The sequence below is a fragment of the Zootoca vivipara genome, chromosome 7, assembly GCF_963506605.1.
Source record: "Zootoca vivipara chromosome 7, rZooViv1.1, whole genome shotgun sequence".
Lineage (NCBI taxonomy): Eukaryota > Metazoa > Chordata > Lepidosauria > Squamata > Lacertidae > Zootoca > Zootoca vivipara.
In genome coordinates, this window is record NC_083282.1 from 57620013 (window position 1) to 57644582 (window position 24570).

A 24570-nucleotide genomic window follows, 5' to 3' on the forward strand; every position below is an offset into this window, starting at 1 on the left:
CAAAAGACAGTTATCCTGCTGGGACTGTTTTTTGCTACCGTTGCATTGCAGGTTATGAGCCTATTCCTGGAGAGACTCTTTTTCTTACATGTCTGGCCAATACAAAATGGTCAGTAGAAAATCCTAGGTTTTGTCAAGGTAAGTTTCACTTATAGCTGAATATTTAAAACTGTTGAACTGCCATCTTAGATCAGATATCTAGAGGAGATCCAGAGACTTCAGAAAGATAGAAAATAATAACGGACACTTTTCTTTTATAGAACCTCGGATACTTAAATGGGGGAGATGTAATATTCTGAGCATCACTCCTCCTAATGATGAACTCAATTGGTGAATGCCCTTGGGTCTGTCCATAAAGTGTCCATAAAGAAAAAAATAGTCTCTCAACTGCTTTCAACTCATGAAGGAGGAAAGAAAGAACACCAATGTCTGCATCCATCCCTAAAGACGACATTATTGTGAACCATCAGTAAAACAGGATATTGAATTATCCTTTAGTTAATATAGTATTTCCAATGACACTTTCAGACTGTCTCTATATTGCAGTAGGGATTCAATTATATACGAACAAATTCATGTAGCATAGTTGAAGTGTATTTGCTTCCCCTGTGTACCAAATCTGATTTTAAAAATAAATACATCTGGACATTTTGCAGTAAAGAATGTGACAGGGAATTTCACTGGAGATACTGAGATATATTTTTTTTTACACAATGCCGTATGACCTCTCCGCAAACGAACAGGTCACCTGGAAGTGGCTTTGGTGTCTGTGGTGTACCCTTTTCATTTTCTTTTTAAAGAAATCAAGGCTGCATGTGTTAATGCTTGTTTTGATTTTCCTGTTAGGAAGGCGATGTCCTCCTGTAAGTATAGAGAATGGCAGAATAATAATACCAAGCGGAGGGCGGCTAGGTGATGAAATAACTCTAGGCTGTAATGAGGGGTGAGTTGTAGGTCACCTCTTGTACACACTTAGCTTTGTTTAGAACTCCTGGGAGGGGCTCATGACAGAGACATATTAATTGTTAAAATATTAGGCTAGGTTTTTGACATTAATTCTTGTCTAGTCTGTGTTATAATTATAATCATGGGTGTGCAGGGAAAGGGTGAGATGGGGAGTAAATACTCCAAATAAATTATTAAACGCAACTGAGCAGCACCAGAGATCAGGTTTCTGGTTGGTTTCATAAATGAACAGTGGCAACCTCTGGCTTCTGAGAAACTTGTATTCAGGTCTTTCATTTGGTTCTTTCTCAGTGGGTGAAACTGCTGCCTTTCTATGACTAGACCTCACATCTGGATATGTTTCCACTCACTGGTGGAATCCGCAGTTCTTTCCCTGGCTCCTTTTACTCCTTGCAGCCCTTATTAAGTGCACTGCTGCTTCAAACAAGTTTACGGTTTTCTGTGCATCTCTCTAAAAATAAAATAAATGAAATATGGCAGAATACTGATATTAGACCACACGAGGGTTTTCATATGCCCCCTAACTTCCCCTTCTATCCAGCAAAATAAACGTACCGTATTTTTCGCTCCATACGACGCACCTCACCATGAGACGCACAAGAAAAAAAATATTCTGAATCAAATGTTGTACTAAACTACCTTTAATAAACCACCGGTCCCACCACCACCTCTCGCTGGGGCAGGCACAGGAGGCATGGTTGGGAGAGGTGCTGTGCTGCTTTTGGGTTACTCGTTCCTCTGCCGGGAGCCATGTCTCCGGTGGCAGAGGCATCCCTCCGCTCACGATTGCAGCAGCAGCCGAGGGATCCTGCTGCTGTCCAGTGCCTTCGCTCCATAAGATGCACAGATATTTCCCCTTCCTTTTTAGGAGGAAAAAAGTGTGTCTTAATGGAGTGATGTTTTGCAGAGTTCATGTGATCCACACTTTCTCTACCACAGTTCTGCCCCCTATGATATGGTGTGATAATCATGAATTTTATCTACAATTGCTTTGGCAAAGCAATTTTCTAAATCATCATAAACTCATGTGGGGTGGGGTGACTTTTTTAACTAAATAAGGTCTGTTGGGAAGATCATGAATTCCTGCCTTTACTGCTCCCTTTTGTTTTTGAGGTGACACACTACTCCCCATCTTAGCTGAATGTCAATCCTGGATTAGATACTTGAATTGTATATCAAGTACTTCACCTTGAATTGAGGAAGTCCACTATGATGAAATTTGAATCCTAGGTTGCTGCTTACAAAAGCACTATGTCCAAGCTACTGGCGTTTTTATGTTGGTGTGACCTTTACTGGGCACTCTTAACAAAGAGATAATTCCTTTACAGTCATACCTCAGGTTACAACCAGTTTGGGTTACAAACTCCGCTAACCCTCTGGTTACAAACTTTGCCCCAGGATGAGAACGGAAATCGTGCGCCGGTGGCGCGGCAGCAGCAGGAGGCCCCATTAGCGAAAGCGTGACTCAGGTTAAGAACACTTTCAGGTTCAGAACGGACCTCCGGAACGAATTGAGTTTGTAACCCGAGGTACCACTGTATCTGGAATTAAATTAAATTAAATTGCTAGCTTGTCTCAACCTAGACTGACAGCACCCAGAGAAAGGGCTTTTTCAGTTGCACTGCTCCACGTATAGAATCCTCTCCCCAGGAAGTTTCCCTTGCCCCATTTTCACATTGTTTTAGCAGAAAGTAAAGACCGCTTTACCAGCTCTCATTCAGTGTTATTTGAACTGGCTTCAATCCTACTGTTATTATATTCTTGCTGTTGTGTTGTTTCTAACTACTTTTGAACTGGTGGTTGTTGTCCCCCCCCCCCCTGTTTCTGTCAACTACCCGAGTGGCGGCTCTGTAGGATGGGATGTAAATAATCTAACTAAACCAAGTATACTGTATTTAAAGATATGTTCTCTTCACACACTTTTTAATGCCCAATTCACTAAAATAAAAGATTTCTCTTTCCCTTTAGGTACAAATTGATAGGCGAAAAGACTCTTCAATGTGTGGAAGTAGGCAACAAACTTGAATGGCATAAATCACCTCCATTTTGCCATCGTAAGATGAATTGTTAATTTGAATTTATTTAATTTAAACTCAACGTGCTACTGTGTGACTCTGTTTATTGCAAAAGTGTAAGTCTCCTCAACCAATATACAGAGTTCAGGATGCTTTCTGATCATGCTCAATATACTCACGATCATGATTGTTGCCAACTAGCTGACTTCATTTGCAGCTTTTCCCAGAGCAGGAAATTGGTGTTCTCAAATAACCCATTTGTTTGCAAACTCACACATAAATGGGAACTGATATACAGTGGTATTAGATCAAGGAAGAGTTGGGTCATAAGGAATTGTTGAAGTCATTCAAACCTCTGCCATTCCCTACAAATGGATATGCTCCACCAGGAATCATAACAGCCTGATCATTAAGCCACTTTTCAATGTTTCTCGGAACAGAAAGGATTTGTTCCGTTTAATCTAGTATTTTAGTGGGAGTAGTGCAAGGAATGTTGTTTCATTATGCTTATTCAGACAAGAGGATCTAAGGGAGTAAAGCAGCGCATATAGAACATGCACACAGCACTAATCCCACATTCGGCTCACTGAGCCACTGGTGAAAGGGGTTAGTTTGGGGAGCACCAGAAGGTCATCATCTCTGTGGCGACCTCGTAAAAGGGGGCAGAGAACCATGTATGCCATGTTGAACTTGGAGGAAAGGTGGGATAAAATGTAATATGAATTAAATAAATTCAATTAAATAAAAATGAATTAAATAAATTAAAATAAATTTGACTACAGCACATTCCATAATGCCTCAACATTTTTGACCTGTGTTTCTTGGGCTCACCTTTTGGCCTGGGTGCTTAACACTTAGCAATGGCTTGAGGAGCCTGAATTTTCCCCACCAAGCAACCATGTGGCAGCTGAATACTCAGTTGAGGTTGACTTTACTACTCCTAACAGAGATGCTTTTGCAGTTGTAGTCCTACTGAACTGTTAATGTTGCTTTTGATCCCCAGCAATCCGATGTTACCCCCCTGACAACATTCTCTATGGCTCACACAGTGGTCAACCTTATGAAGAATACTACTATGGCTCAACAGTGACATACACTTGTAAGAGAAATTTATCCCTTATTGGAAGCCCGACTCGTACATGTTCAGCTTCTCCAATTAGTACTGCTGGAGTGTGGCGCCCACCTGCGCCTGAATGTAAAGGTGATGGAGATAATGTTTGGTATCTTTGCTGTATACTATGTTAATGTAATTTGTGTTCAGTGACTGGTGAATGGAATTCTTGTTAGAATGAGCTAACTTTGCAGACTGCTAAGCACTGTGCTGCTGCTGTTCAACCTGTGAGGTATTCAGTGGGATTGCAAATGATTCATTGTAGGACAGGCATCCCCAATCTTCGTCCCTCCAGATGTTTTGGGCTACAATTCCCATCATCCCTGACCACTGGTCCTGTTAGCTAGGGATCATGGGAGTTGTAGGCCAAAACATCTGGAGGACCGCAGTTTGTGGGTGCCTGGTGTAGGAGATGCAATAGTATTGCCCCCTCAATGAGTTTCTTGTTTTAACCTGAGTCAGTCAATCAAGATAACCACTATTGTGTCCTACTGAGAGCAAAGTAAATTAGATTTAGTTGTGAGTAATTTATTTGATTAATTTCATTTGGACTTGGTTTGGTTGATACTGCTCTTTGTGCAGTATCTATACTAAATAAATCTTGCATTCAGATGAAGTAGTCAATATATAATGAGCTAACTTTATGCATAGTATACTGGCATAATACTATATGCCATATATCAGCCTGATTAGGAATAGCCTGCATAGATGTGGTGGTTGTTTAAGGAAAATTTTCAGTGGGTCACGAATATTTAATGAAATAACTTCAGCAGATGGTCTGAGGGCAGATGATGCAGTCATCTTTCTGTAACTAAGCAGATCTAGGAAGGCAGGTTCTGAATGTACTAAGTAGATCCACACCATTTAACATAAAAATCTGAGGCATTGGGAAACCTGATCCCATAATTGTATAGGGCTTTACATAGCTCTTAGCAATTTCCAGAAAGCTTTCCCTGAAGCGCAACTCAGCCTATTTTAATTTTATACTTGCTCGAATGATGTTACTGTTGTTGAAATATGCCGGGTGGGTGTAGCAGTGAGTCTGCCCCCAGCGTACAGGCACTTCCAGATGATATGTGATCTTCCTCCGTGAAGAAAGACACACACAGATAAAACAGCCATAAAGTAGGGCTAAACTATTTATTAAAGGCTACGCAGCTCATAAACTCAGAGCTGTTCATCTTTGCTTCCTTCCTCCATCGAGAGCAGAAGCAAAAGGGAAGAAACAATAACACCACTTGGTAAAGAAAGATAACATAGACTTCCTTTTCCAGACTATGTGTGTGAAAACCAACAGACACATTACATGCTGCTTGCTGGAGCAGCAGAGGACATATACAAATCTTAACAATTGTTTCTAGAGGTTAGTCTTTTGTATCTTATCTGATTTTATCTCCGTGTACATCACTTTGATAGTTCCTATCTCTGAAGTAGTTTACAGACTTGAAGAATAAATAATTCAATTTAATTGAGATTATATGCTTAAATGGATCAGATAATTACTTTAAGCCTGCAGGAATTGAATCAGTTTTTGTGTGGCCACTTCCAGTTTCTCCTATGCAGCTTATGCGCCCCCCCCCCGACTCCCAAAACGGTGTGGTAAGAATTTACTTCCAAACCACCTCTTAATGGTTCATGCCCACATGTGGGAATAACACCTTAAAGAAAATGCAACCAAGAGACCTATACAAGCACAGCATCTGGTGGAGACCCAGTTTATTAGAGGAGCTACTGCAATAAGGGGGACGTGGGTGGCGCTGTGGGTTAAACCACAGAGCCTAGGGCTTGCCGATCAGAAAGTCGGCGGTTCAAATCTCTGCGATGGGGTGAGCTCCCATTGCTCGGTCCTTGCTCCAGTTCGAAAGCACATCAAAGTACAAGTGGATAAATAGGTACCGCTCCGGTGGGAAGGTAAACGGTGTTTCCGTGTGCTGCTCTGGTTCGCCAGAAGCAGCTTAGTCATGCTGGCCACATGACCCAGAAGCTGTATGCCGGCTCCCTCGGCCAATAATGCGAGATGAGCACCACAACCCCAGAGCCGTCCGCGACTGGACCTAACAGTCAGGGGTCCCTTTACCTTTTACTGCAATAAGGCAGTCTCTCCAAACCAAGGGCAGCCTCTCCAAACAAACCACAAATAAAGTTTGAATTCTCCCACAGACAAATAAGCAAACCGCTTGTTTTTCTGAAGTTTGCTTAGTTTTCCTTTAAAAAATTTTTTTTTATTGCATTCTCAAAAAAAAAAAAATTAACAGAATATTCCGATACAAAGGAAAAATATTCAAGCAAGATATATCAACTTATACAAATACATTCCCCTCCCCAATCCCGGCTTCCCTCTTTTTCTTTCTCTCTTTTCTTCTTAACCCTCCTAAACAATTTACTCAATCAAAGATCTCTAAATACTGAAACAAAAACCTGCAGCACAGAAAACAGAAAAAAACAAACAAAAAGATATCTCTTATTAGTTTTCTGCTTGATTAATTCAGTACAACGAGAGAAGAGAAAAAAAGAGGGGTGGCCTATTCAGAATCATCTATATTTAATATTTGCTTACCCCCATTGGACTTCCTGTCAATTCCTGATGTATGTCAAATGTTTAAGATGAATGTATATTACTTGGTACATTACTTGGTACTATTCTCTATATCTATTATCTAATACATTGTTATCTCCTAGCGCGTCACGGTACCAAGTTGGAATTTGTCTTGATTCGTCCATTCTCCAATATCAATCAAATGCTTGCATAGACAATGAACCTTTGCAATACCTTTGCACATATAATTTATATCTATCCCATTTTTTCATAATTTTTTTGTGTTGATTTGCCTCTCAAACAGTTTGTTAAAAATGCCATTTCTGTTATTCCTGCATTTTACTCTGCCAATCGTTTACTGTGGGCACCTCCTGTTCCTTCCATCTCTTAGCCACCAGTAATCTGGCAGCCGCTGTTGCATAGAGAAATATTTTTTTTGCTGAGTTCGGAATGTCCTTTCCTACCATACTTAACAAGAAAGCCTCTGGTCTTTTTAAGAACGTGATACCCAACATTTTTTCAATTCATCATATGAATTGAGGAATACTTTAATCTTCCCGCAAGTCCAGCACATGTGATATAGATCAGCGTTACTCCCCCCACACCACCAGCATACATTTGATAATTTTTTATAGATCTTTGACAACCTGGCAGGGGTTAAATACCATCGATGTTGTAATTTCATCTTATTTTCCTTAATATTGTAACTCGCGGTGAATTTCATATTTATTTTCCATAGGTTTTCCCACTTCGTCATCATAATGGGGCGTCCAATATCTTGGCCCATCTTACCATGGTAACTTTGACCTCTTCCTCCATCACCTCAAAGTTAAGTAGAAGCCTGTACATTCTTGAAGTTATTTTTGTTTTATTATTTATTAATTCAGTTTCTAATTTTGATGGTTCTTTCTCAAATCCTATTTTCTTATCTTTTTTAAATAAATCATGTATTTGGTAATATTCCAACCAACTTGTAAAAAAGGTCCTCACTTCTTCATATTTTTAAATTCTTATTTGACCATCAACTTCTGTCAATAGGTTATTATAAGTTATCCAGCTCCCTTTCATGTTCTTTTTTTTAACTGCAATTGCTTCTTGGGGCGAAATCCATCTCGGCGTCTTTGGTTCGAATAATCTTCTATATTTTCCCCATACTTTAAACAGGGTATTTTGTATTATATGATTAGAAAAGCCTTTATGTGCCTTGCTTTTCCCATAATTTAGATACACATGCCACCCAAATCGGGTGTCATGCCTCTCTAAGTCAAGCAGGTCGGTGTTGTTTAAAAGGCACCATTCCCTCAACCATGACAGGCATGCAGCCTCATAGTATAGTTTAAGGTCAGGGAGACCGAAGCCCCCTCTATCCTTGGTGTCAATTAACACCTTATGTTTAATTCTTGGTCTTCTTCCTGACATATAAATTTAGAGATTTCTTTCTGCCAATTGTTTATATATTCCATCTTCCTTATAATTGGTATGGTCTGGAACAGGAAAAGAATCTTAGGTAAGGCATTTAACTTAACCGCTGATATTCGGCCTAAAAATGATAAGTGTAATCTATTCCATGTTTCCATATCTTTTTAAATTTCTCCTCATGTTTTCATATAATTGTCTTCGAAAAGGTTAGTGTTCTTTGGAGTGAGCCAGATTCCTAAATACCTGATTTTTGAATATATTTTTAACTTTTTTGTTTTCTCAATTTCCTCCTGTGCTGCTGATGTTAAATTTTTAGCTAATAATTTAGTTTTATTTATGTTCAACTTAAATCCAGAGACCTTCCCATATTCTTGCATAGTTTCCATTACTTTGATCAAACTTTCTTTTGGTTGTTCCGTTGTTATAATAAGGCCATCCACAAATGATTTTATTTTATATTTATTTCTCCCCAACTGTATGCCCTTGATGTTCTCTTCCTCTCTTATTTTTTTTACACAGGATTTCCAGTGCCAATATAAATATTAGTGGTGAGAGGGGACATCCCTGTCTCACTCCTTTATTGATTTCACATTCTTGCGTTATGGATCCGTTTATTATGATTTTAGCTTTTTGTCTAGTGTAAATTTCTTGAATGCAATTGTGATATTGCACCCCAAATTCCATTTATTGTAAGATGCCTTTCATGAACTTCCAAGAGACCGGATCAAAAGCTTTCTCTGCATCCACTGCCATTAAGGCGGTCGGTTTATCTATTTTTAGATCTAAATATTCCAATAGATTAATTATAATTCTGGTATTGTTTTGTATGTTTCTACCGGGGAGAAAACGTGCTTGATCTCCATGTATAATATCCTGAAGAATTTTTTTGGTTCTTTCTGCCACTATATATGCGTATAATTTATAATCATTTTTCAGGAGGGATATAGGCCTGTAATTTGTTAGTTATTGTTGGTCTTTTCCCTGTTTTGGTATAAGTGTAATGTAACTGTCTTTCCATGAATCTGGCATTACACCTTCCATCTGTACCTTGTTCATGATATTCTTAAGAGGTTCAAACAAAGTATCTTCTAATTTTTTATAATAAGTTGATGAACGGCCATCTGGCCCTGGTGTCTTTCCTGTTTTGGCTTCTTTAATGGCTTTTTGAACTTCAAAAGCTGTGGTGGGCCCATTCAGAAGTTCTCTTTGCTCCTTCATAAGTTTGGGGAGGCAATTTTGGTCTAGATATTTTTTAATTTCTGCGGTTTCTTTCCCTTCTTTATAAAGTTCTCTATAAAATTCACCAAATTTATTTTCAATCTCCTTGGGGTCACTTATAATTTTGTCATTGACCTTCAGTCTGTTAATTAATCTTTCATATTCTTTTTTCTTTAGCTGCCACGCAAGTACTTTTCCTGGCTTATTGGCTGACTCAAAATTTCTCTGTCTCATTAACTTTAATTTCCATTCCAATTCTTCACTTATTAACATCAAATATTGTGATTGTAATATTTTATTATTTATTTTTAATTCCATATTATCTGGCTTGTTATAGAATTCTATATCGTTCTATCACCTCGTTTCTTTTTTTCTTTCTGTCTTCTCTGTATTGAATTCTGTTGTGTAAAACAAACCCCTAAGGGCCGCTTTACTAGCGTCCCATAAAGGTAAAGGGACCCCTGACCATTAGGTCCAGTCGTGACCGACTCTGGGGTTGCGCGCTCATCTCGCATTATTGGCCGAGGGAGCCGGCGTATAGCTTCCAGGTCATGTGGCCAGCATGACAAAGCCGCTTCTGGCGAACCAGAGCAGCACATGGAAACGCCGTTTTCCTTCCCGTTGTAGCGGTTCCTATTTATCTACTTGCATTTTGACATGCTTTCGAACTGCTAGGTTGGCAGGAGCTGGGACCAAGCAACGGGAGCTCACCCCGTCACAGGGATTCGAACCACCGACCTTCTGATCAGCAAGCCCTAGGCTCAGTGGTTTAACCACAGCGCCACCTGGGTCCCTACTAGCGTCCCATACCACGTTTAAATCCGTATCTTTTCCTAAATTAAATTTGAAGAATTCCTTTAATGTCTTTTTGGCTTTTTCTATATTTTTTCATCTTTTAAGAGAGATTTGTTTAGTCTCCACCTTGTTGGTGCTTTCCTGTTCCATCTTAGACATACGCTAACTGCATAGTGTTTTAGGTTGGATTTCTGTTTTAAATATTTTTAAGGTCAAATCTTTAGATAGCCAAATGGCATCTCTTCTTCCAGCAGAGTTATTGGGATAAGAGAAATAAGTAAAGTGTTTTTTAAATGGGTTTTTGTTCCTCCATGCATCTTCTAAATTCAATGTTTCTGATGATCGAAAAAAGCTTGTTGGTAATCTCATTTGTTTTCTTTTCGCAACTTTACTGATCTATCTAGCTCCGGTGCTACTACCCCATTCTGATCTCCTAATAAAATAATCTTTTCTCCCACACTGTCTACTAATTTTATTTCCAAAGATTGACAGAACTCACTTTTCTTTTCATTGGGCGCGTAGATGCCAATCACTGTTATCTTTTCTCCCTGAGCAGTAATTTCTGTCCCTACCACCTGTCCTTGTGTATCTTTAAAAATCAATTTTGGCTCTAGGTGGGGTTTGGCATAGATTACCACTCCTCTTTTCTTGGTTTTGTCCAAAGAGAAAAATTCAATTCCTAATTTTTTGTTAGACAAAATTCTTGAGTGTTGTTCCATGACGTGGGTTTCTTGCATGCATATCAAATCAATTTTTTTGCTTTTTAAGTACATGGTCAACCTTATTTCCTTTTTATTTATCGTTCAATCCATTAACGTTCCAGGTTGCTATTTTAAAATCCATTAAATACTTTATTGGTTTACCTTACTGTAAAGTACTTAAAATTTTAATATTACAATGACAATTGATCTTAATTACTGCAATAAAATAGAAGAAGGGCAATAACAAGGAAAAAAGGGGGAAACAGTTACTTTAAGCACTTGCGATCCTTTTGCCTTCTGTTCCAAGTCTTCCTCTTTTTCTAATTGATTTCCAGTGTCCTCCACCCTTCCACCCAACTGTCTTTTACCTCCCAGTTGTTCTCTATATTTTCTCCAAAATTTGTCTGCTTCTTCCCATGAGACAAATCTTATTTCTTTTGCCCTTAAAAGAGAAGGATATTCCCTTTGGGAATTCCCATCTATGTACAATCGATTGAGCCGTTAGGGCTTCTACCAGTGGTTTGTATTTCTCCCTTTTTTTCAACAACCTAGGTGGAATAATTTTATGAATAATTATGTCTGTGTCCTGAAGTCTGAGTTTTTTCTTACTGCTGGTTTATAAAATCTGATCTCTCGTTTCCATATTTACAAAAGTTACCAGACAGTTCCCCCAGCCATTTGTTCACTCTTGCCAAATTTGATCTAATTCTAAATACTTTCTCAATATTTTGTGCCATCTCCTGCTGGTCTATTTTAAGCCATTTTGCTAACTCTACAACCAATCTTTGTTCTATCTGTTCATCTTGCTCTTCCAGTATTGATCTAAATCTTAACGATTTCTCTCTTCTATGCATTTCTATCATTGATATCGCATCGAGGACCGCTTCATGTGTTTCTTTCATCTCCGCTACCTCTTTATTTATTTTATCTGTCTCACCCTTGTGCTCTCGACACTCTTTCTGCACCTCTTTCTGTACCTCCCTGACCCCTTCTTCCAAATTAATTGTATTGCCCATTAGTTCTTGTACCGTTTTTGTGATTTCCAAAAATTTTACCACCAATTCATTCACTTTCCCCATTAATTCTGTCACCATCTTTACATTTTCATCTTTTACCGTCTCTTACCCCCTGAAACAAAGGTAGTATTACAGAGGAGTGGAGATTATTTAGTTATATACTTAACGTCTATGGAGGCATCAATTTAAGCTCCTACTATCAAAGAAGAGGGAGTGACAACTCCACTGAAGTTCTCTCTTCACCTCTGCTGCTGTCTCTCCACTGTTTTCTTCTCTTTTGCCTCCCCCCTCCCCTTTAAAGTTGTTTCCCTCTTAAAATGATAGTAAGTTCATCAGGGGATGTAAAAAAATCAATTTTGTCCAGCAAGTAGCAGTGTTGTCTACCGTTTCTCCTTTCCCTCTGCTTCTTACTTAATTCTTCTTTCCTCCTTTGTAACTCTGTGTCTGGTCCCTCCCCCCCATCAGAAACAGATTTTAAAGCAACAGAGCTTCGTTACAGTGACTCAGCAAAACTCTCAACGGTATTCCTTGGCTTCCTTTGATACTTTTCGTTACTTTTTAGTGAGGTAGCCTCTACACACTACGTCTCCCATTGAAATTGTTGCCAATCACCCCTTCAGTTCACCAGCACAGATCAGCACAAAGCGTTAAATTCTGCGTTTTAAAAGTCTTCCCAACGGGGATCAGTCAGACTCTGATCAGGGGTTGGGGCAGTGGCATAGCTCCTAAAAGTTGGACATTGTCTTTTCTTCCCATTTCTTTCTTTAAAGTTCTCTTACTTCCCTTTAACTCTGGCAGACTTTCTCTCCGTGCTCCCAGTGGGATAGGCAAGCCCCCTCTGCTGTTTCTACTTATACTAAATAATTCAGGGTTGACCCCCTCTTTTCAGTGCGTCTGGTATCTGTCTGCTACCTTTTCTTTTATTATAACCCGTAGCGCGTGTTTTCTCCCTTCCTTTATTATAACCCGTAGCGTGTGTTTTCTCCCTTCCTTAGGTAAGTTCCTTACGGTAGATAGGAGACCTTTACTGTCTCTTTTATTTTTAACTTCTCTAAGAAAGGTACGTTTTTCCAGTAAAAAAGTACACCAACTGTATATCCAGAAAGCAGACTTCTTCATTCAATGGAAATTATACCGCTGGTTTGCTCCAGAAATCAGGCTTTCTCACCGCGGGGAGGGCGTCACAGCTGCTGGCATCTGTGGCCCCCCCTCTAGACCTCCTGGTCCGTTGCGGGGACCCCTCCAACGCTCCTGCGACTTCCTTTTAGGAACAGGGAACCTCCCTGTTCCTTTTTGGGGGGTCGTGAAGCCTCACCACACCTGTTTCCTTCAGTAAGTGCACATTCCCCCAGAGCTCGGAAGGTGTGCGTCTGAAGTCGAGCCGCGGTAAATAATAATAATAATAATTGTTGTTGTTGTTGTTGTCATCGTTTAGTCGTGACCGACTCTTCGTGACCCCATGGACCATAGCACGCCAGGCACTCCTGTCTTGCACTGCCTCCCGCAGTTTGGTCAAACTCATGTTCGTAGCTTCGAGAACACTGTCCAACCATCTCATCCTCTGTCGTCCCCTTCTCCTAGTGCCCTCAATCTTTCCCAACATCAGGGTCTTTTCCAAGTATTCTTCTCTTCTCATGAGGTGGCCAAAGTATTGGAGCCTCAGCTTCACGATCTGTCCTTCCAGTGAGCAATGGATCAATGCCCCCCTTCATGGATCAATGCCTTGTCGTGGCGAAGGGGCTTGAATAACTCAGAGAAGCTATGAGCTATGCCATGCAGGGCCACCCAAGATGGACAGGTCATAGTGGAGAGTTTTGACTAAACGTGATCCACCTGGAGAAGGAACTGGCAAGCCACTCCAGTATCCCTGCGAAGAAAACTCCATGGACAATAATAATAATAATAATAATAATAATAATAATAATAATAATAATAATAATTTATTATTTATACCCCACCCATCTGGCTGGGTTTCCCCAGCCACTCTTGGCGGCTTACAACAGAAATATTAAAATACAGTACCATATATGCTGGCGTATAAGACGACTGGACGTATAAGACGACCCCTTACTTTTCAAGTTAAAATATAGAATTTGGGATGTACTCCAGCCCTTTCTGGCGGGGAGGGGAGGGGAGGCTGTCTTCTCCAGCACTCAAGTCTGCAGCCGGGGAAATGGTGTTTGTTTGCTTAGTTATTGAGAGGGGGAAAGAAGCCAGAGAGAGGAGAGATAGAGAAGCAGAGACATCGAGCAAAAGGGGGAAAGAAACCTCACACAGCCAGCGAAAGACGCTGAGCAGCAGTGAAAGAGAGAGCGGAGAGAGAGACAACGAGGCTGGCTGAGTGAGCAAAAGGGGAATAGAAGCCATAGAGAGGGAGAGGGAGAGAGAGAGAGAGGCAGAGACATCGAGCAAAAGGGGGGGAAAGAAATCATAGAGAGGATAGCGATAGAGAGGCAGAGACATCGGAGGCTCACACAGCCAGCGCAAGACGCTGAGCAGCAGTGAAAGAGAGAGTGGAGAGAGAGACAACGAGGCTGGCTCAGTGAGCAAAAGGAGAATAGAAGCCCTAGAGAGGGAGAGGGAGAGGGAGAGAGAGGCAGAGACATCGAGCAAAAGGGGGGGAAAAGAAACCATAGAGAGGATAGCGATAGAGAAGCAGAGACATCGGAGGCTCACACAGCCAGCAAAAGACGCTGAGCAGCAGTGAAAGAGAGAGCGGAGAGAGAGGGAGAGAGACGGAGAGATCCCTTTGCTTTGCGCTGACAAAAAGAGAAGAGGCAGCAGCTTGACACCAATGAAATACACAAAACTGTATCTCTGCGCTGATCCAGGTCGCAAAGCCATGAGGGAGCCATTCTCCCTGGCGGGGAGCAGCCCCCTCCCGAGCGCGCTTCTTTGCGTTCATATGGTCACTGCATACAGTGGGGATGCGGCCGTTTTTGAGCTCCCCCCACCGTATGCAGTGACCGCAGATTCTTGTACCCGGCATATAAGACGGCCCCCCAACTTTTGAAAAGATTTCCCTGGGTTCAAAAGCCGTCTTATACGCCAGAATATACGGTAATTTCTTAAAGATTAAAAGCTTCCCTAAACAGGGCTGCCTTCAGATGGCCTCTAAAAGTCTGGTAGTTGTTTTTCTTTTTGACATCTGATGGGAGGGCGTTCCACAGGGCGGGTGCCACTACCAAGAAGGCCCTCTGCCTGGTTCCCTGTAACTTGGCTTCTCGCAGCGAGGGAACCGCCAGAAGGCCCTCGGCACTGGACCTCAGTGTCCGGGCAGAGCAATGGAGGTGGAGACGCTCCTTCAGGTATACTGGACCGAGGCCGTTTAGGGCTTTAAAGGTCAACACCAACTCTTTGAATTGTGCTCGGAAACGTACTGGGAGCCAATGCAGGTCTTTCAAGACCAGTGTTATGTGGTCTCAGCGGCTGCTCCCAGTCACCAGTCTAGCTGCCGCATTCTGGATTAATTGTAGTTTCCGGGTCACCTTCAAAGGTAGCCCCACATAGAGCACATGGCAGTAGTCCATGCAAGAGATAAACCGGAAGTCCGAAGTTTGCTTAGTTTTCCAGCCACTCTTCTTTCTTGCCTTTGCAACTTGGTGAGTGTTTGAGGTGGGATGGACAAACAAGCCACAGTTAAATAAAAAGATGCTAGTCGCACCTCTAATGCCAATCTACAATTGCAACAAACTGAAGTTTATATGCTAATAACATCAGACTGTAGTTTATTTGCAGTAGATAAACCATAGTGAAGTCCTTGTGCAGAGTTTAATCAGCCATGGTTTAATCAACAGGTAGATTTCTAAATATTGCTCTTCTCTTTTCAGCGGTCCGTTGCGACCGTAAACCTGAAATACAAAATGGAAGAGTGACAACAAAGCCTAAGAGTTATTACACATATGGAGATCGTGCAAGTTTTGAATGTAATCCAGGATACGTTATGGTGGGGAATAGCACTTGTACATGCGGGCCTGACCATGGATGGATTCCTCGTTTTCCAAAATGTGTCAGGGGTAAGTATCTTACCACACCTAATTGGGTTCTTTGGGAGGGAGAATAGGGTATACATTCAATAAATAAATGTCAGAGCTATTGTGTTGCACTTTACTGCAGAGCATACTTATTTCTTTGCTCCCTCTGTTTTCTATCACCAATGTTGCCACCATCCATCCAGATAGAGGTCCCGCCCCCCCATAGCACAGGTGAGTTATGACACTAGTCAGTAAGACTTTATTTAAATCGTCTTTTTTACAGAAAGACTCATTTTTGCTGGTATAATCTTAATATTTGCAACCAGATGAAGGTTTCATTTTTGGAAAAATATATTTTCAGAGTAGTTTTTACAGTTATATAAAAAATTACTGATTTGGTTATACTATTCGAAATACAGTCATACCTTGGTTTAAGTACGCTTTGGTTTGAGTACTTTCAGATTAAGTACCAGTACTCTGCGGACCCATCTGGAACGGATTAATCCACTTTCCATTACATTCAATGAGAAAGTTCGCTTCAAGTTAAGTATGCTTCAGGTTAAGTACAGACTTCCGGAACCAATTGTGTACTTAAACCAAGGTACCACTGTACATAGACAGATTATGAAATTATTGTAAGGTTTAATAAATTAACTGTTTATATTCGGATAACTTTTCTGCTGTACTTTATTGGAAGGAGAAAAATAAAAAATAACATTTCCTTAATAACAATTTAAACATTTTAACTAAAACAATGACATTATACGGTAGCATATGTACCTATGTTTGTTAACTGATGTGGTTAGAAGCTTTATTGTTTGGACAATGTCAGGCAAACCCTGGGAAGAAGGCCTTGGAACCAGTGAACTCTTTATTAGTTGACTGGCAAGCACTTCAAGGTCTCGCCAAGGCCTTACAGATCTCAGTTACTATTTACACCATCACCACCACTCCTTTGGATTTGCAGCAGGAGGAGAAGCAGGAGATGAAGGAGGAGGAGGAGGAGGAGGAGGAGGAGGAGGAGATGATGCAGGAGAAGAGGACGTCGTAGACCCCGGAGCAGGTAAACAATTGCTTTTCACTGTTATTGTTGTATGCATTTCAAGAAGTGGGGAGTGAGCAAGGAGTAAGCTTACGGTTAGAACCAGAATGGAGGAAATGGACTCTTGTCAATATTTACATAGATGAGTCAGCAGAGAGAGGATTAATTTTATTAGAAGAATTTATTGAGGAGACTTGGGTACATGGTAGTGCTGCAGTAGATTTGATACATTGGAATTACCATATAAACCATAGGAGCAACCTGTAACAGAATGTCGTGGTGTGTGGCCTTCCTTCTGAACTGTGCCTATTCAGAATTTAGCAAGATATTTCCCCCAGTCAGTACGTTCCATTTCCTTTGCCCGACCCCACATTCTATTTTTCTTTTCGAACTGTTGTGCTTTCAGCTATTCAGCAAGGCCAAAATTGTCTATTTAAGATTTTAAACCCTCATAACTCAAAAACAAAATGAGATTTTTAAAAAGATTGAAACTTAGTTTTGATCATTCTGTAAGTGTACAAAATATGAAACAAATTGGATGACATGAGGTAAAAAAGTTGGATCACTTGATATGAAATGACCCTTAAAATTAAAATATAATTGTGATAGAGGGTCTGGCCTTTATTCTCTTTTCTTTTGCTTCTTCTTTTCTTAATTTTCTTCATTTGCTTATTCTTGCTACTTTCCTACTTGTGGGCTTTTTGCTGTTTTAGATGCTAGAGAGTCCTTTACCTCCGCCTGGCTTTCTGTGAATTGTGTAACTTATTAAAAAAAAAATTGTACTAAGACATGTCTTTTATCGTACAGTGGTGCCTCGACTTATGAATTTAATCCGTTCCAATGGTAAAAATTATATTTCAATAGTGCACTCTCTCTCTTTCTCAGAGACACATATATTAGTGTTAATTGTTTTTACATGACTTTTTAAAGCTGTTACTATTTTATCTGTAAGCTGCATAGACTCCATGTATGGGGGGAAAGCACAATATAAATAAATATAAAAATAACAACCCCCTCTTTTTTTTATAGGAGCAGGTCCACAGACAACGCTTCCTCCAGATGATATAGGTACAGTTGAAAAGGTGGTAGTACCAGCAAATTTATAAGCTTGTGTTTAGATTTGGTATTGCACTTCTAATGAGTGTGGCAGCTTTTTAAAAATAGGAAATGGTTTTGAACTGAGAATGGGAAGTTGCCTTCCACCCAGACAGTTGGTAGCTTGCTCAGTATTGTCAACTCAAACTGGTAGCAAGTCTCCAGGTTTTAAGACAGGGGACATCCTGGCATTACCTGGAGATGCTGGGCAGTGAACCTGGGACCTTCCATAAATAAATATTCATTCTTATGTATTTATCTGTCTTCTGGGACTACCCTTCCTCTGCATTTGGGAGGACTCATTAATCTGATCTGCCCCGACACTTAATAGAATTTGATGGATTCCTCTGGGGCGTTTTGTAGTGGGCAGACAACAGTCCTCCTGAGACCTTAATCTCAAATTGGAATAGGGAGGTACAGCGGGCTTTTGACATAATTGCGCCTGGGTGCCTTGTCTGGCGCTGTTGAGCCCACTTTGCTTCCTGGTTTTCTGTGGTACTTGCAGCAGTGAAGCAGGCTGGATGACAACTAGAGTGCAAGAGATGTAAGGCTCCATATGAAGCTAACCAGACACATGTTGGAGTGTATAGCAGTGAAAGCTACAAAGGCTTATTTTGCTGTTTCCATGGCATCCTTAAATTATTGTTCAGAGCTTTTTGGAGTGTTGTAGGAATAACTGTCATATATTGCAGTTGGAGAACGGCTGAGACAAATTTGCAAAGCATTTTGAGAAGAAAGCCATCTGTATTTTTCCTGCCTTGAATGCTACTATTGCTACAGTACCAAATGAGGTACCTAGTTTTTGGGGACTTAACCCACTTTTTTGTGGCCGGAAAACATGGACAAAATACTGTCCAGCTCTCAACCTGCTTTCTCAATCCTTGCTCATTATGGTTTATTTGAGCTAGCTGAGGGGTACAATAGAGTGTGTTCAGGGCCTGGTGAATCCATCTCTGCATACGCTGGTAATGAAACCCCATGAAGAAAATCCTGGCCCTGGTATCACACCTCAGTCTTCCCTGGATTCAGCTTCAGGTTGTTTGCCCTCATCCAAGCCATCACTGCCTCCAGACAATGAGTCCTCCTTTTGGCATTATAATTAGAAGAAGAAGAAAAAAACCTTTGCTGGCTAGCAGCACCTTTCACTAGCTTTGGCTAGTGCCCCAACTATGCTCTTACATGGATAGGATCTCACCTCTGTGGATCGCACATTGGCAACCTCACATCTGGAGTGCTGTCATATGATTTGTGTGGGCTTGCCTTGGGATTGCTCTGGAAGTGGCAACTAGTGCAGAACACAACTGAGTGAAGTGCAAACCTTATAGCTGTGTTAGCAACTTCTTCTTTTTTAAATAATTTTTATTGGTTTTACAAAAACAAAACACAACACTTTAAACACAACAAATACAAACAAAAATAACAAGAAAAAATAACATTACAAAAATAACAATAAAAACACAAAAATCAAAATACCATAGTCCTTTTCGTTTAACATTGTAAGAGGGGACTTCCTCGAGCTCTATCTGCGGTTCATTTCTCATTCATCTTTAGCAATTTCCAATTCATTATTTAAAACAACTTGCAAATTCAGATCTCTCATACATCAAATTATTTAACATAATTCTCAAACCCGCAGTTTCTATAAACTAATCTCAATATACAATTTTACCATATTTTTTAAAATAAACTTTAAAATCTTTCCACTCTTCTTCTGTCGCTTCTTCTCCCCGGTCACGTAGTCTCCCGGTCATCTCAGCCAGTTCCATGTACTCCATCATTTTCATTTGCCAATCATCCACTGTTGGTAATTCTTGGGTCTTCCCGTTCTTAGCTAATAATACTCTTGCTGTCGTTGTAGCATATAGAATTTTTTTTACATTTTTCTTGGGAATCTCTTTTCCAACTCTACCCAATAGAAAGGATTCTGGTTTCTTAATAAATGTGTTTTTCAACACTCTCTTTAATAAATTATAAATCTTCTCCCAGAAATCCCTTGCTAGAGGGCAAGTCCACCACATATGATAAAAAGATCCTTCCTCTTTCTTACATTTCCAACATTTGTTATCATGATTATGATAGATCTTAGCTAATTTTACTGGTGTAAGATACCATCTATACATCATTTTCATTATATTTTCTCTTTAAAGATTACACGCAGTAAATTTCAAATTCTGTTTCCATAATTTTCCCCAATCTTCCATCAGAATGTTATGTCCCACATTCTTTGCCCACAATATCATAACATGTTAGCAACTTCTTGGATGGCAAGAGGCAAGGGGCTGTAGACACAATCTCTTCGGAGTGTTCCAAACAATGCTATGGAGCTCCCTGGTACTGTGGCGACTTGTAGACTATGAAACAGGACCGCAAATAACTAGAGATAAATTTCACTCCGAGTCCTCCTGAACACAGGTTGTGCCTACTTTCTGCCTGTACTGCAAACTCAAGCCACCAACCAACAGAACTCTTCAGGATGGTCTGGGCACTGTTGCCCCTGGAGGGCACACCGCTGGAGTCCTCAAAGGCCTGCTGCCTCATTTTCATACAATACTTTGACAGTAAAGTCTCTCACCTTCAGAGCCAACTTACTGCCATGGCTATGTCACTGCTTTAAAATTAGCCGCTGTTTCTTTAATTAAAAGGAACTAAATCAGCACGACTATATGCAGAATTCATCATGCGAAAGGCTGGACTAGATGAACCCCAAACCGGAATTAAGATTGCCTGAAGAAATATCAACAACCTCAGATATGCAGATGACACAACCTTGATGGCAGAAAGTGAGGAGGAATTAAAGAACCTTTTAATGAGGGTGAAAGAGGAAAGCGCAAAATATGGTCTGAAGCTCAACATCAAAAAAACCAAGATCATGGCCACTGGTCCCATCACCTCCTGGCAAATAGAAGGGGAAGAAATGGAGCCAGTGAGAGATTTTACTTTCTTGGGCTCCTTGATCACTGCAGATGGTGACAGCAGGCAAGAAATTAAAAGATGCCTGCTTCTTGGGAGAAAAGCAATGACAAACCTAGACAGCATCTTAAAAAGCAGAGACATCACCTTGCCGACAAAGGTCCGTATAGTTAAAGTTATGGTTTTCCCAGTAGTGATGTATGGAAGTGAGAGCTGGACCATAAAGAAGGCTGATCGCCAAAGAATTGATGCTTTTGAATTATGGTGCTGGAGGAGACTCTTGAGAGTCCCATGGACTGCAAGAAGATCAAACCTATCCATTCTTAAGGAAATCAGCCCTGAGTGCTCACTGGAAGGACAGATCCTGAAGCTGAGGCTCCAATACTTTGGCCACCTCATGAGAAGAGAAGAATCCTTGGAAAAGACCCTGATGTTGGGAAAGATTGAGGGCACTAGGAGAAGGGGACGACAGAGGACAAGATGGTTGGACAGTGTTCTCGAAGCTACAAACATGAGTTTGAGCAAACTGCGGGAGGCAGTGGAAGACAGGAGTGCCTGGCGTGCTATGGTCCATGGGGTCACGAAGAGTCGGACACGACTAAACAACAACAACAAATCAGCACGAGTCAGCGGCCTACAATGAATTGGCAAAGCCTACATGACTCATGCAACCTTTCACCCAAATATGATTGTGTATATATAGGATGATCTGTTTGGGTGTTTTTTTTTTAAAAAAATAAATTTTTATTGGTTTTACATAATAATGAAACAAACAAAAAACATAAACATACAAAGCAAATTTTCCACCCTCTCCCACCCCCCCTCCAAGAGCCCCCTCCTCCCACAAGAGAATCCCCTGATGAGTGGGCAATCAAGGGTGGTCCATTTTATAGTTGGGTTTCCCTCCCCCCTCCCTCCCCTCCCCCAGAGCCTCCCCCTGCCACCAAGAAGCTCCAGGATGACAAGGAGAGAGGCAGGCGGGTGTCCCCCCCTATCTATCCAATTATACATAAAAAAGAACAATAAAAATAAAAATAAAAATAAAACACACATAAAAAAAAAACTTTTTTTATACCTTATCTTTTTTCCTAACCATTATCCTTTGGGCTTCCCCAGACCCCCCTTTATTGATTTTTCATTTGCCAAATCAACTTTTACAGTTTTCATTTTTTGCAAACCATATAATCTCATTTAAACTTATACTTATCTATTTACTTAGCTATTTACTTAAATCATCTATTGTTTACTTTTTATATTTATATATCTCCTTCCATTCCCTCCTTCCCCCCGCACCCCAGAACTCTCCCTGCCACTGAGAGCTTCCAGGGTGCAAAAGACAAGCAGGGGATGGTCTTTTTCCAGCTGAGTCCCCCCTCCCCCCGTTCCCTCCACTCCGGCAGCCTGTTTGGGTGTTTGTGGTGGGTTGGTTGGTTAGAGAAAGCTGGTACTGTTGATGTGTGTACAATTGGTCGGTTGTTTTGCAGATAAAGACTTTTTAAGAATAAAAGCAGAAAATACTCTGTAAGGACCCTCTTCTTGTGGACTCTTTCATACCGACAAGGGGTCGAGGACCAGGCTGAGGAGACAAAGGAAGTCAGAACCTTTTTATTTTTTCAAACACTGATAGGCTATGCAGGGGTGGCCAACTCCCAAGAGACTGTGATCTACTTTCAGAATTAAAACCAGGCGGGGTTCAACTCAAAGTTGTTGAGCTTTTTTAGGGAGAAGAAAAGGGGGGGTGACCATATTTGGTCACCTTTTTGGGGGGAGCACTGCCCAAATACTTTTCTTACGGGGGACAACATAAACTTTTAGAGATTTATTGGGAGAGAATTGCATAAAAGCACTCACAAAACTGTACGCCGCACAAACTCCTTTACCCACTCTGTTAACCTACCTATCAAGATTTCTTAAAAAAATACATGCCTTCTTCCATTGTTAGTGTGACACCTGCATCACCATTTTGGTAACCAACTGTTCGATATCAGGCAAGTACTGTGTCAGGACCAGCTTCAGGGAATCCTTAAGGTGCTCATTTGTCATGTCTCTCTCTCTCTCTCTCTCTCTCTCTCTCTCTCTCTCTCTCTCTCTCTCTCTCACACACACACACACACACACACACACACACACACACACACAAACAACCCAGCTGAGAGCCAGCTAGGGGCTCCCATCCATCTCTCTCTCTCTCTCTCTCCCTCACCCCCCAGCTGGGAGCGAGCTAGCAGCACCCATCCACACACACACCCCTCTCTCTCTCTCTCCAGCTGAGAGCCAGCTAGCAGCACCCATCCCTCCTTCTCTCTCTCTCTGTCTCCCACCCCCCAGCTGAGAGACAGCTAGGGGCACCCATCCACCTCTCTCTCTCTTTCTCCCCCACCCCCCCCAGCTGGGAGCCAGCTAGCAGCACCCATCCCCCCCTCTCTCTCTCCCCAGCTGAGAGCCAGCTAGGGGCACCCATCCACCTCTCTCTCTCTCTCTTTCTCCCCCACTCCCCAGCTGGGAGCCAGCTAGGGGAACCCATCCACCTCTCTCTCTCTCTCTCTCTCTCCCTCTCTCTTTCTCCCTCACCCCCCATCTGGGAGCCAGCTAGCAGCACCCATCCGCCTCTCTCTTTCTCCCTCACCCCCCAGCTGGGAGCGAGCTAGCAGCACCCATCCACCTCTCTCTCTCTCTCTCTCTCTCTCTCTCCCCAGCTGGGAGCCAGCTAGGGGCACCCATCCACCTCTCTCTCTCTCTCTCTTTCTCCCCCCCCCCCAGCTATGAGCCAGCTAGCAGCACCCATCCACCCCCCCTCTCTCTCCCCAGCTGAGAGACAGCTAGGGGCACACATCCACCTCTCTCTTTCTCCCTCACCCCCCAGCTGGGAGCCAGCTAGCAGCACCCATCCCTCTCTCTCTCTCTCTCCCACCCCCGAGCTGAGAGCCAGCTAGGGGCACCCATCCACCTACCTCTCTCTCTCTCCCCCCCCCCCCAGCTGGGAGCCAGCTAGAGCGTCTCTCTCTCTCTCTCTTGCTAGCTGGCTCCCAGTGGCTCTGAGTAGCGGCTCCCACTTTCCTCCAGCTACTCACTCGGGCCCTGTTACTTCCTGAGGAAAGCGGAGCCATCCCACGCAGGCACGCAAACTCACACACACCCGTCCCTCTCTTGCGGCATGAGGGAGGAGGAGCCGGGGAGCTCTAGGTAGGCAAAAGGGATGGGGAGCAATCCAGCCATTCTGTGCAATGCACTTACACAGTCACACACATACTGGTAAGCTCTGTATCGGGAAGAGGGAAGGAGCTCTCCCTGCAATTGCCCATGGGAGAGACAAGAGTTATGGAGGGTTTTTTTTAGGGGGGGAGCTCTTTATTTTATTTTAGGCTGGTGGTCACTAAGGAACCCACAATCTACCGGTGATTGACCAGAAACTACCTGGGGATCGACCTGTTTGCCATGCCTGGGCTATGGCATCCAATATCACATCTTGCCCTGTGAAATCAATTTCGGTTGATGTGACCTGATGACATGGTCAAGGTGCTTGCAGTAATATACCATAGTACATGTGCCCTCAATCTCTGTCCCTAGTGACTAATTAAATCTAGGTGATAGAGTGTGCTAAGCTCCAGATCTTTATGCAAAGATCTGCTCTTAAAAGAAGACACTCCTAAAGAAGCCAATACCTGACCCAGTGGTCTGTAACACACAAAAAACACCCAGCAGTTTACAGCAATAAAACCATACAGTAAAACCATACAAAGTTAAAGAATGTTAAAAACAAAAAACAAAAATT

General features: G+C 41.7%; 2 protein-coding genes across 2 annotated transcripts in view; both read left to right on the forward strand.

The window, feature by feature from the left end:
- The first annotated feature begins 5 nt into the window (after window positions 1-5).
- LOC118088519 (complement receptor type 2) lies at window positions 6-16815 on the forward strand. The gene is made up of 6 exons (XM_060277139.1): window positions 6-943; window positions 2935-3020; window positions 3985-4182; window positions 15608-15793; window positions 15955-15982; window positions 16719-16815. Exons 1-5 carry the CDS (start codon window positions 714-716, stop codon window positions 15975-15977), a joined length of 723 nt encoding a protein of 240 aa, XP_060133122.1. The 5' UTR covers window positions 6-713; the 3' UTR covers window positions 15978-15982; window positions 16719-16815.
- The window catches only part of LOC118088520 (membrane cofactor protein), a gene marked incomplete at its 5' end in the record, with an annotated part of 83174 nt that continues 75392 nt past the window's right edge, over window positions 16789-24570 (forward strand). Inside the window, one exon of the mRNA XM_060277481.1 lies at window positions 16789-16814. Coding sequence (XP_060133464.1) covers window positions 16789-16814 — 26 coding nt within the window. The remainder of the gene's footprint in view (window positions 16815-24570) is intronic.

Bases quoted from the DNA above. Each gene is read 5' to 3' on its own strand.
- LOC118088519 (XM_060277139.1), top strand. From the start codon at position 714: ATGCCGTATGACCTCTCCGCAAACGAACAGGTCACCTGGAAGTGGCTT. The intron at 4,183-15,607 runs GTGATGGAGATA...TTCTCTTTTCAG, and splicing joins ACCTGCGCCTGAATGTAAAG to CGGTCCGTTGCGACCGTAAA. The intron at 15,794-15,954 runs GTAAGTATCTTA...CCATCCATCCAG, and splicing joins TTTTCCAAAATGTGTCAGGG to ATAGAGGTCCCGCCCCCCCA.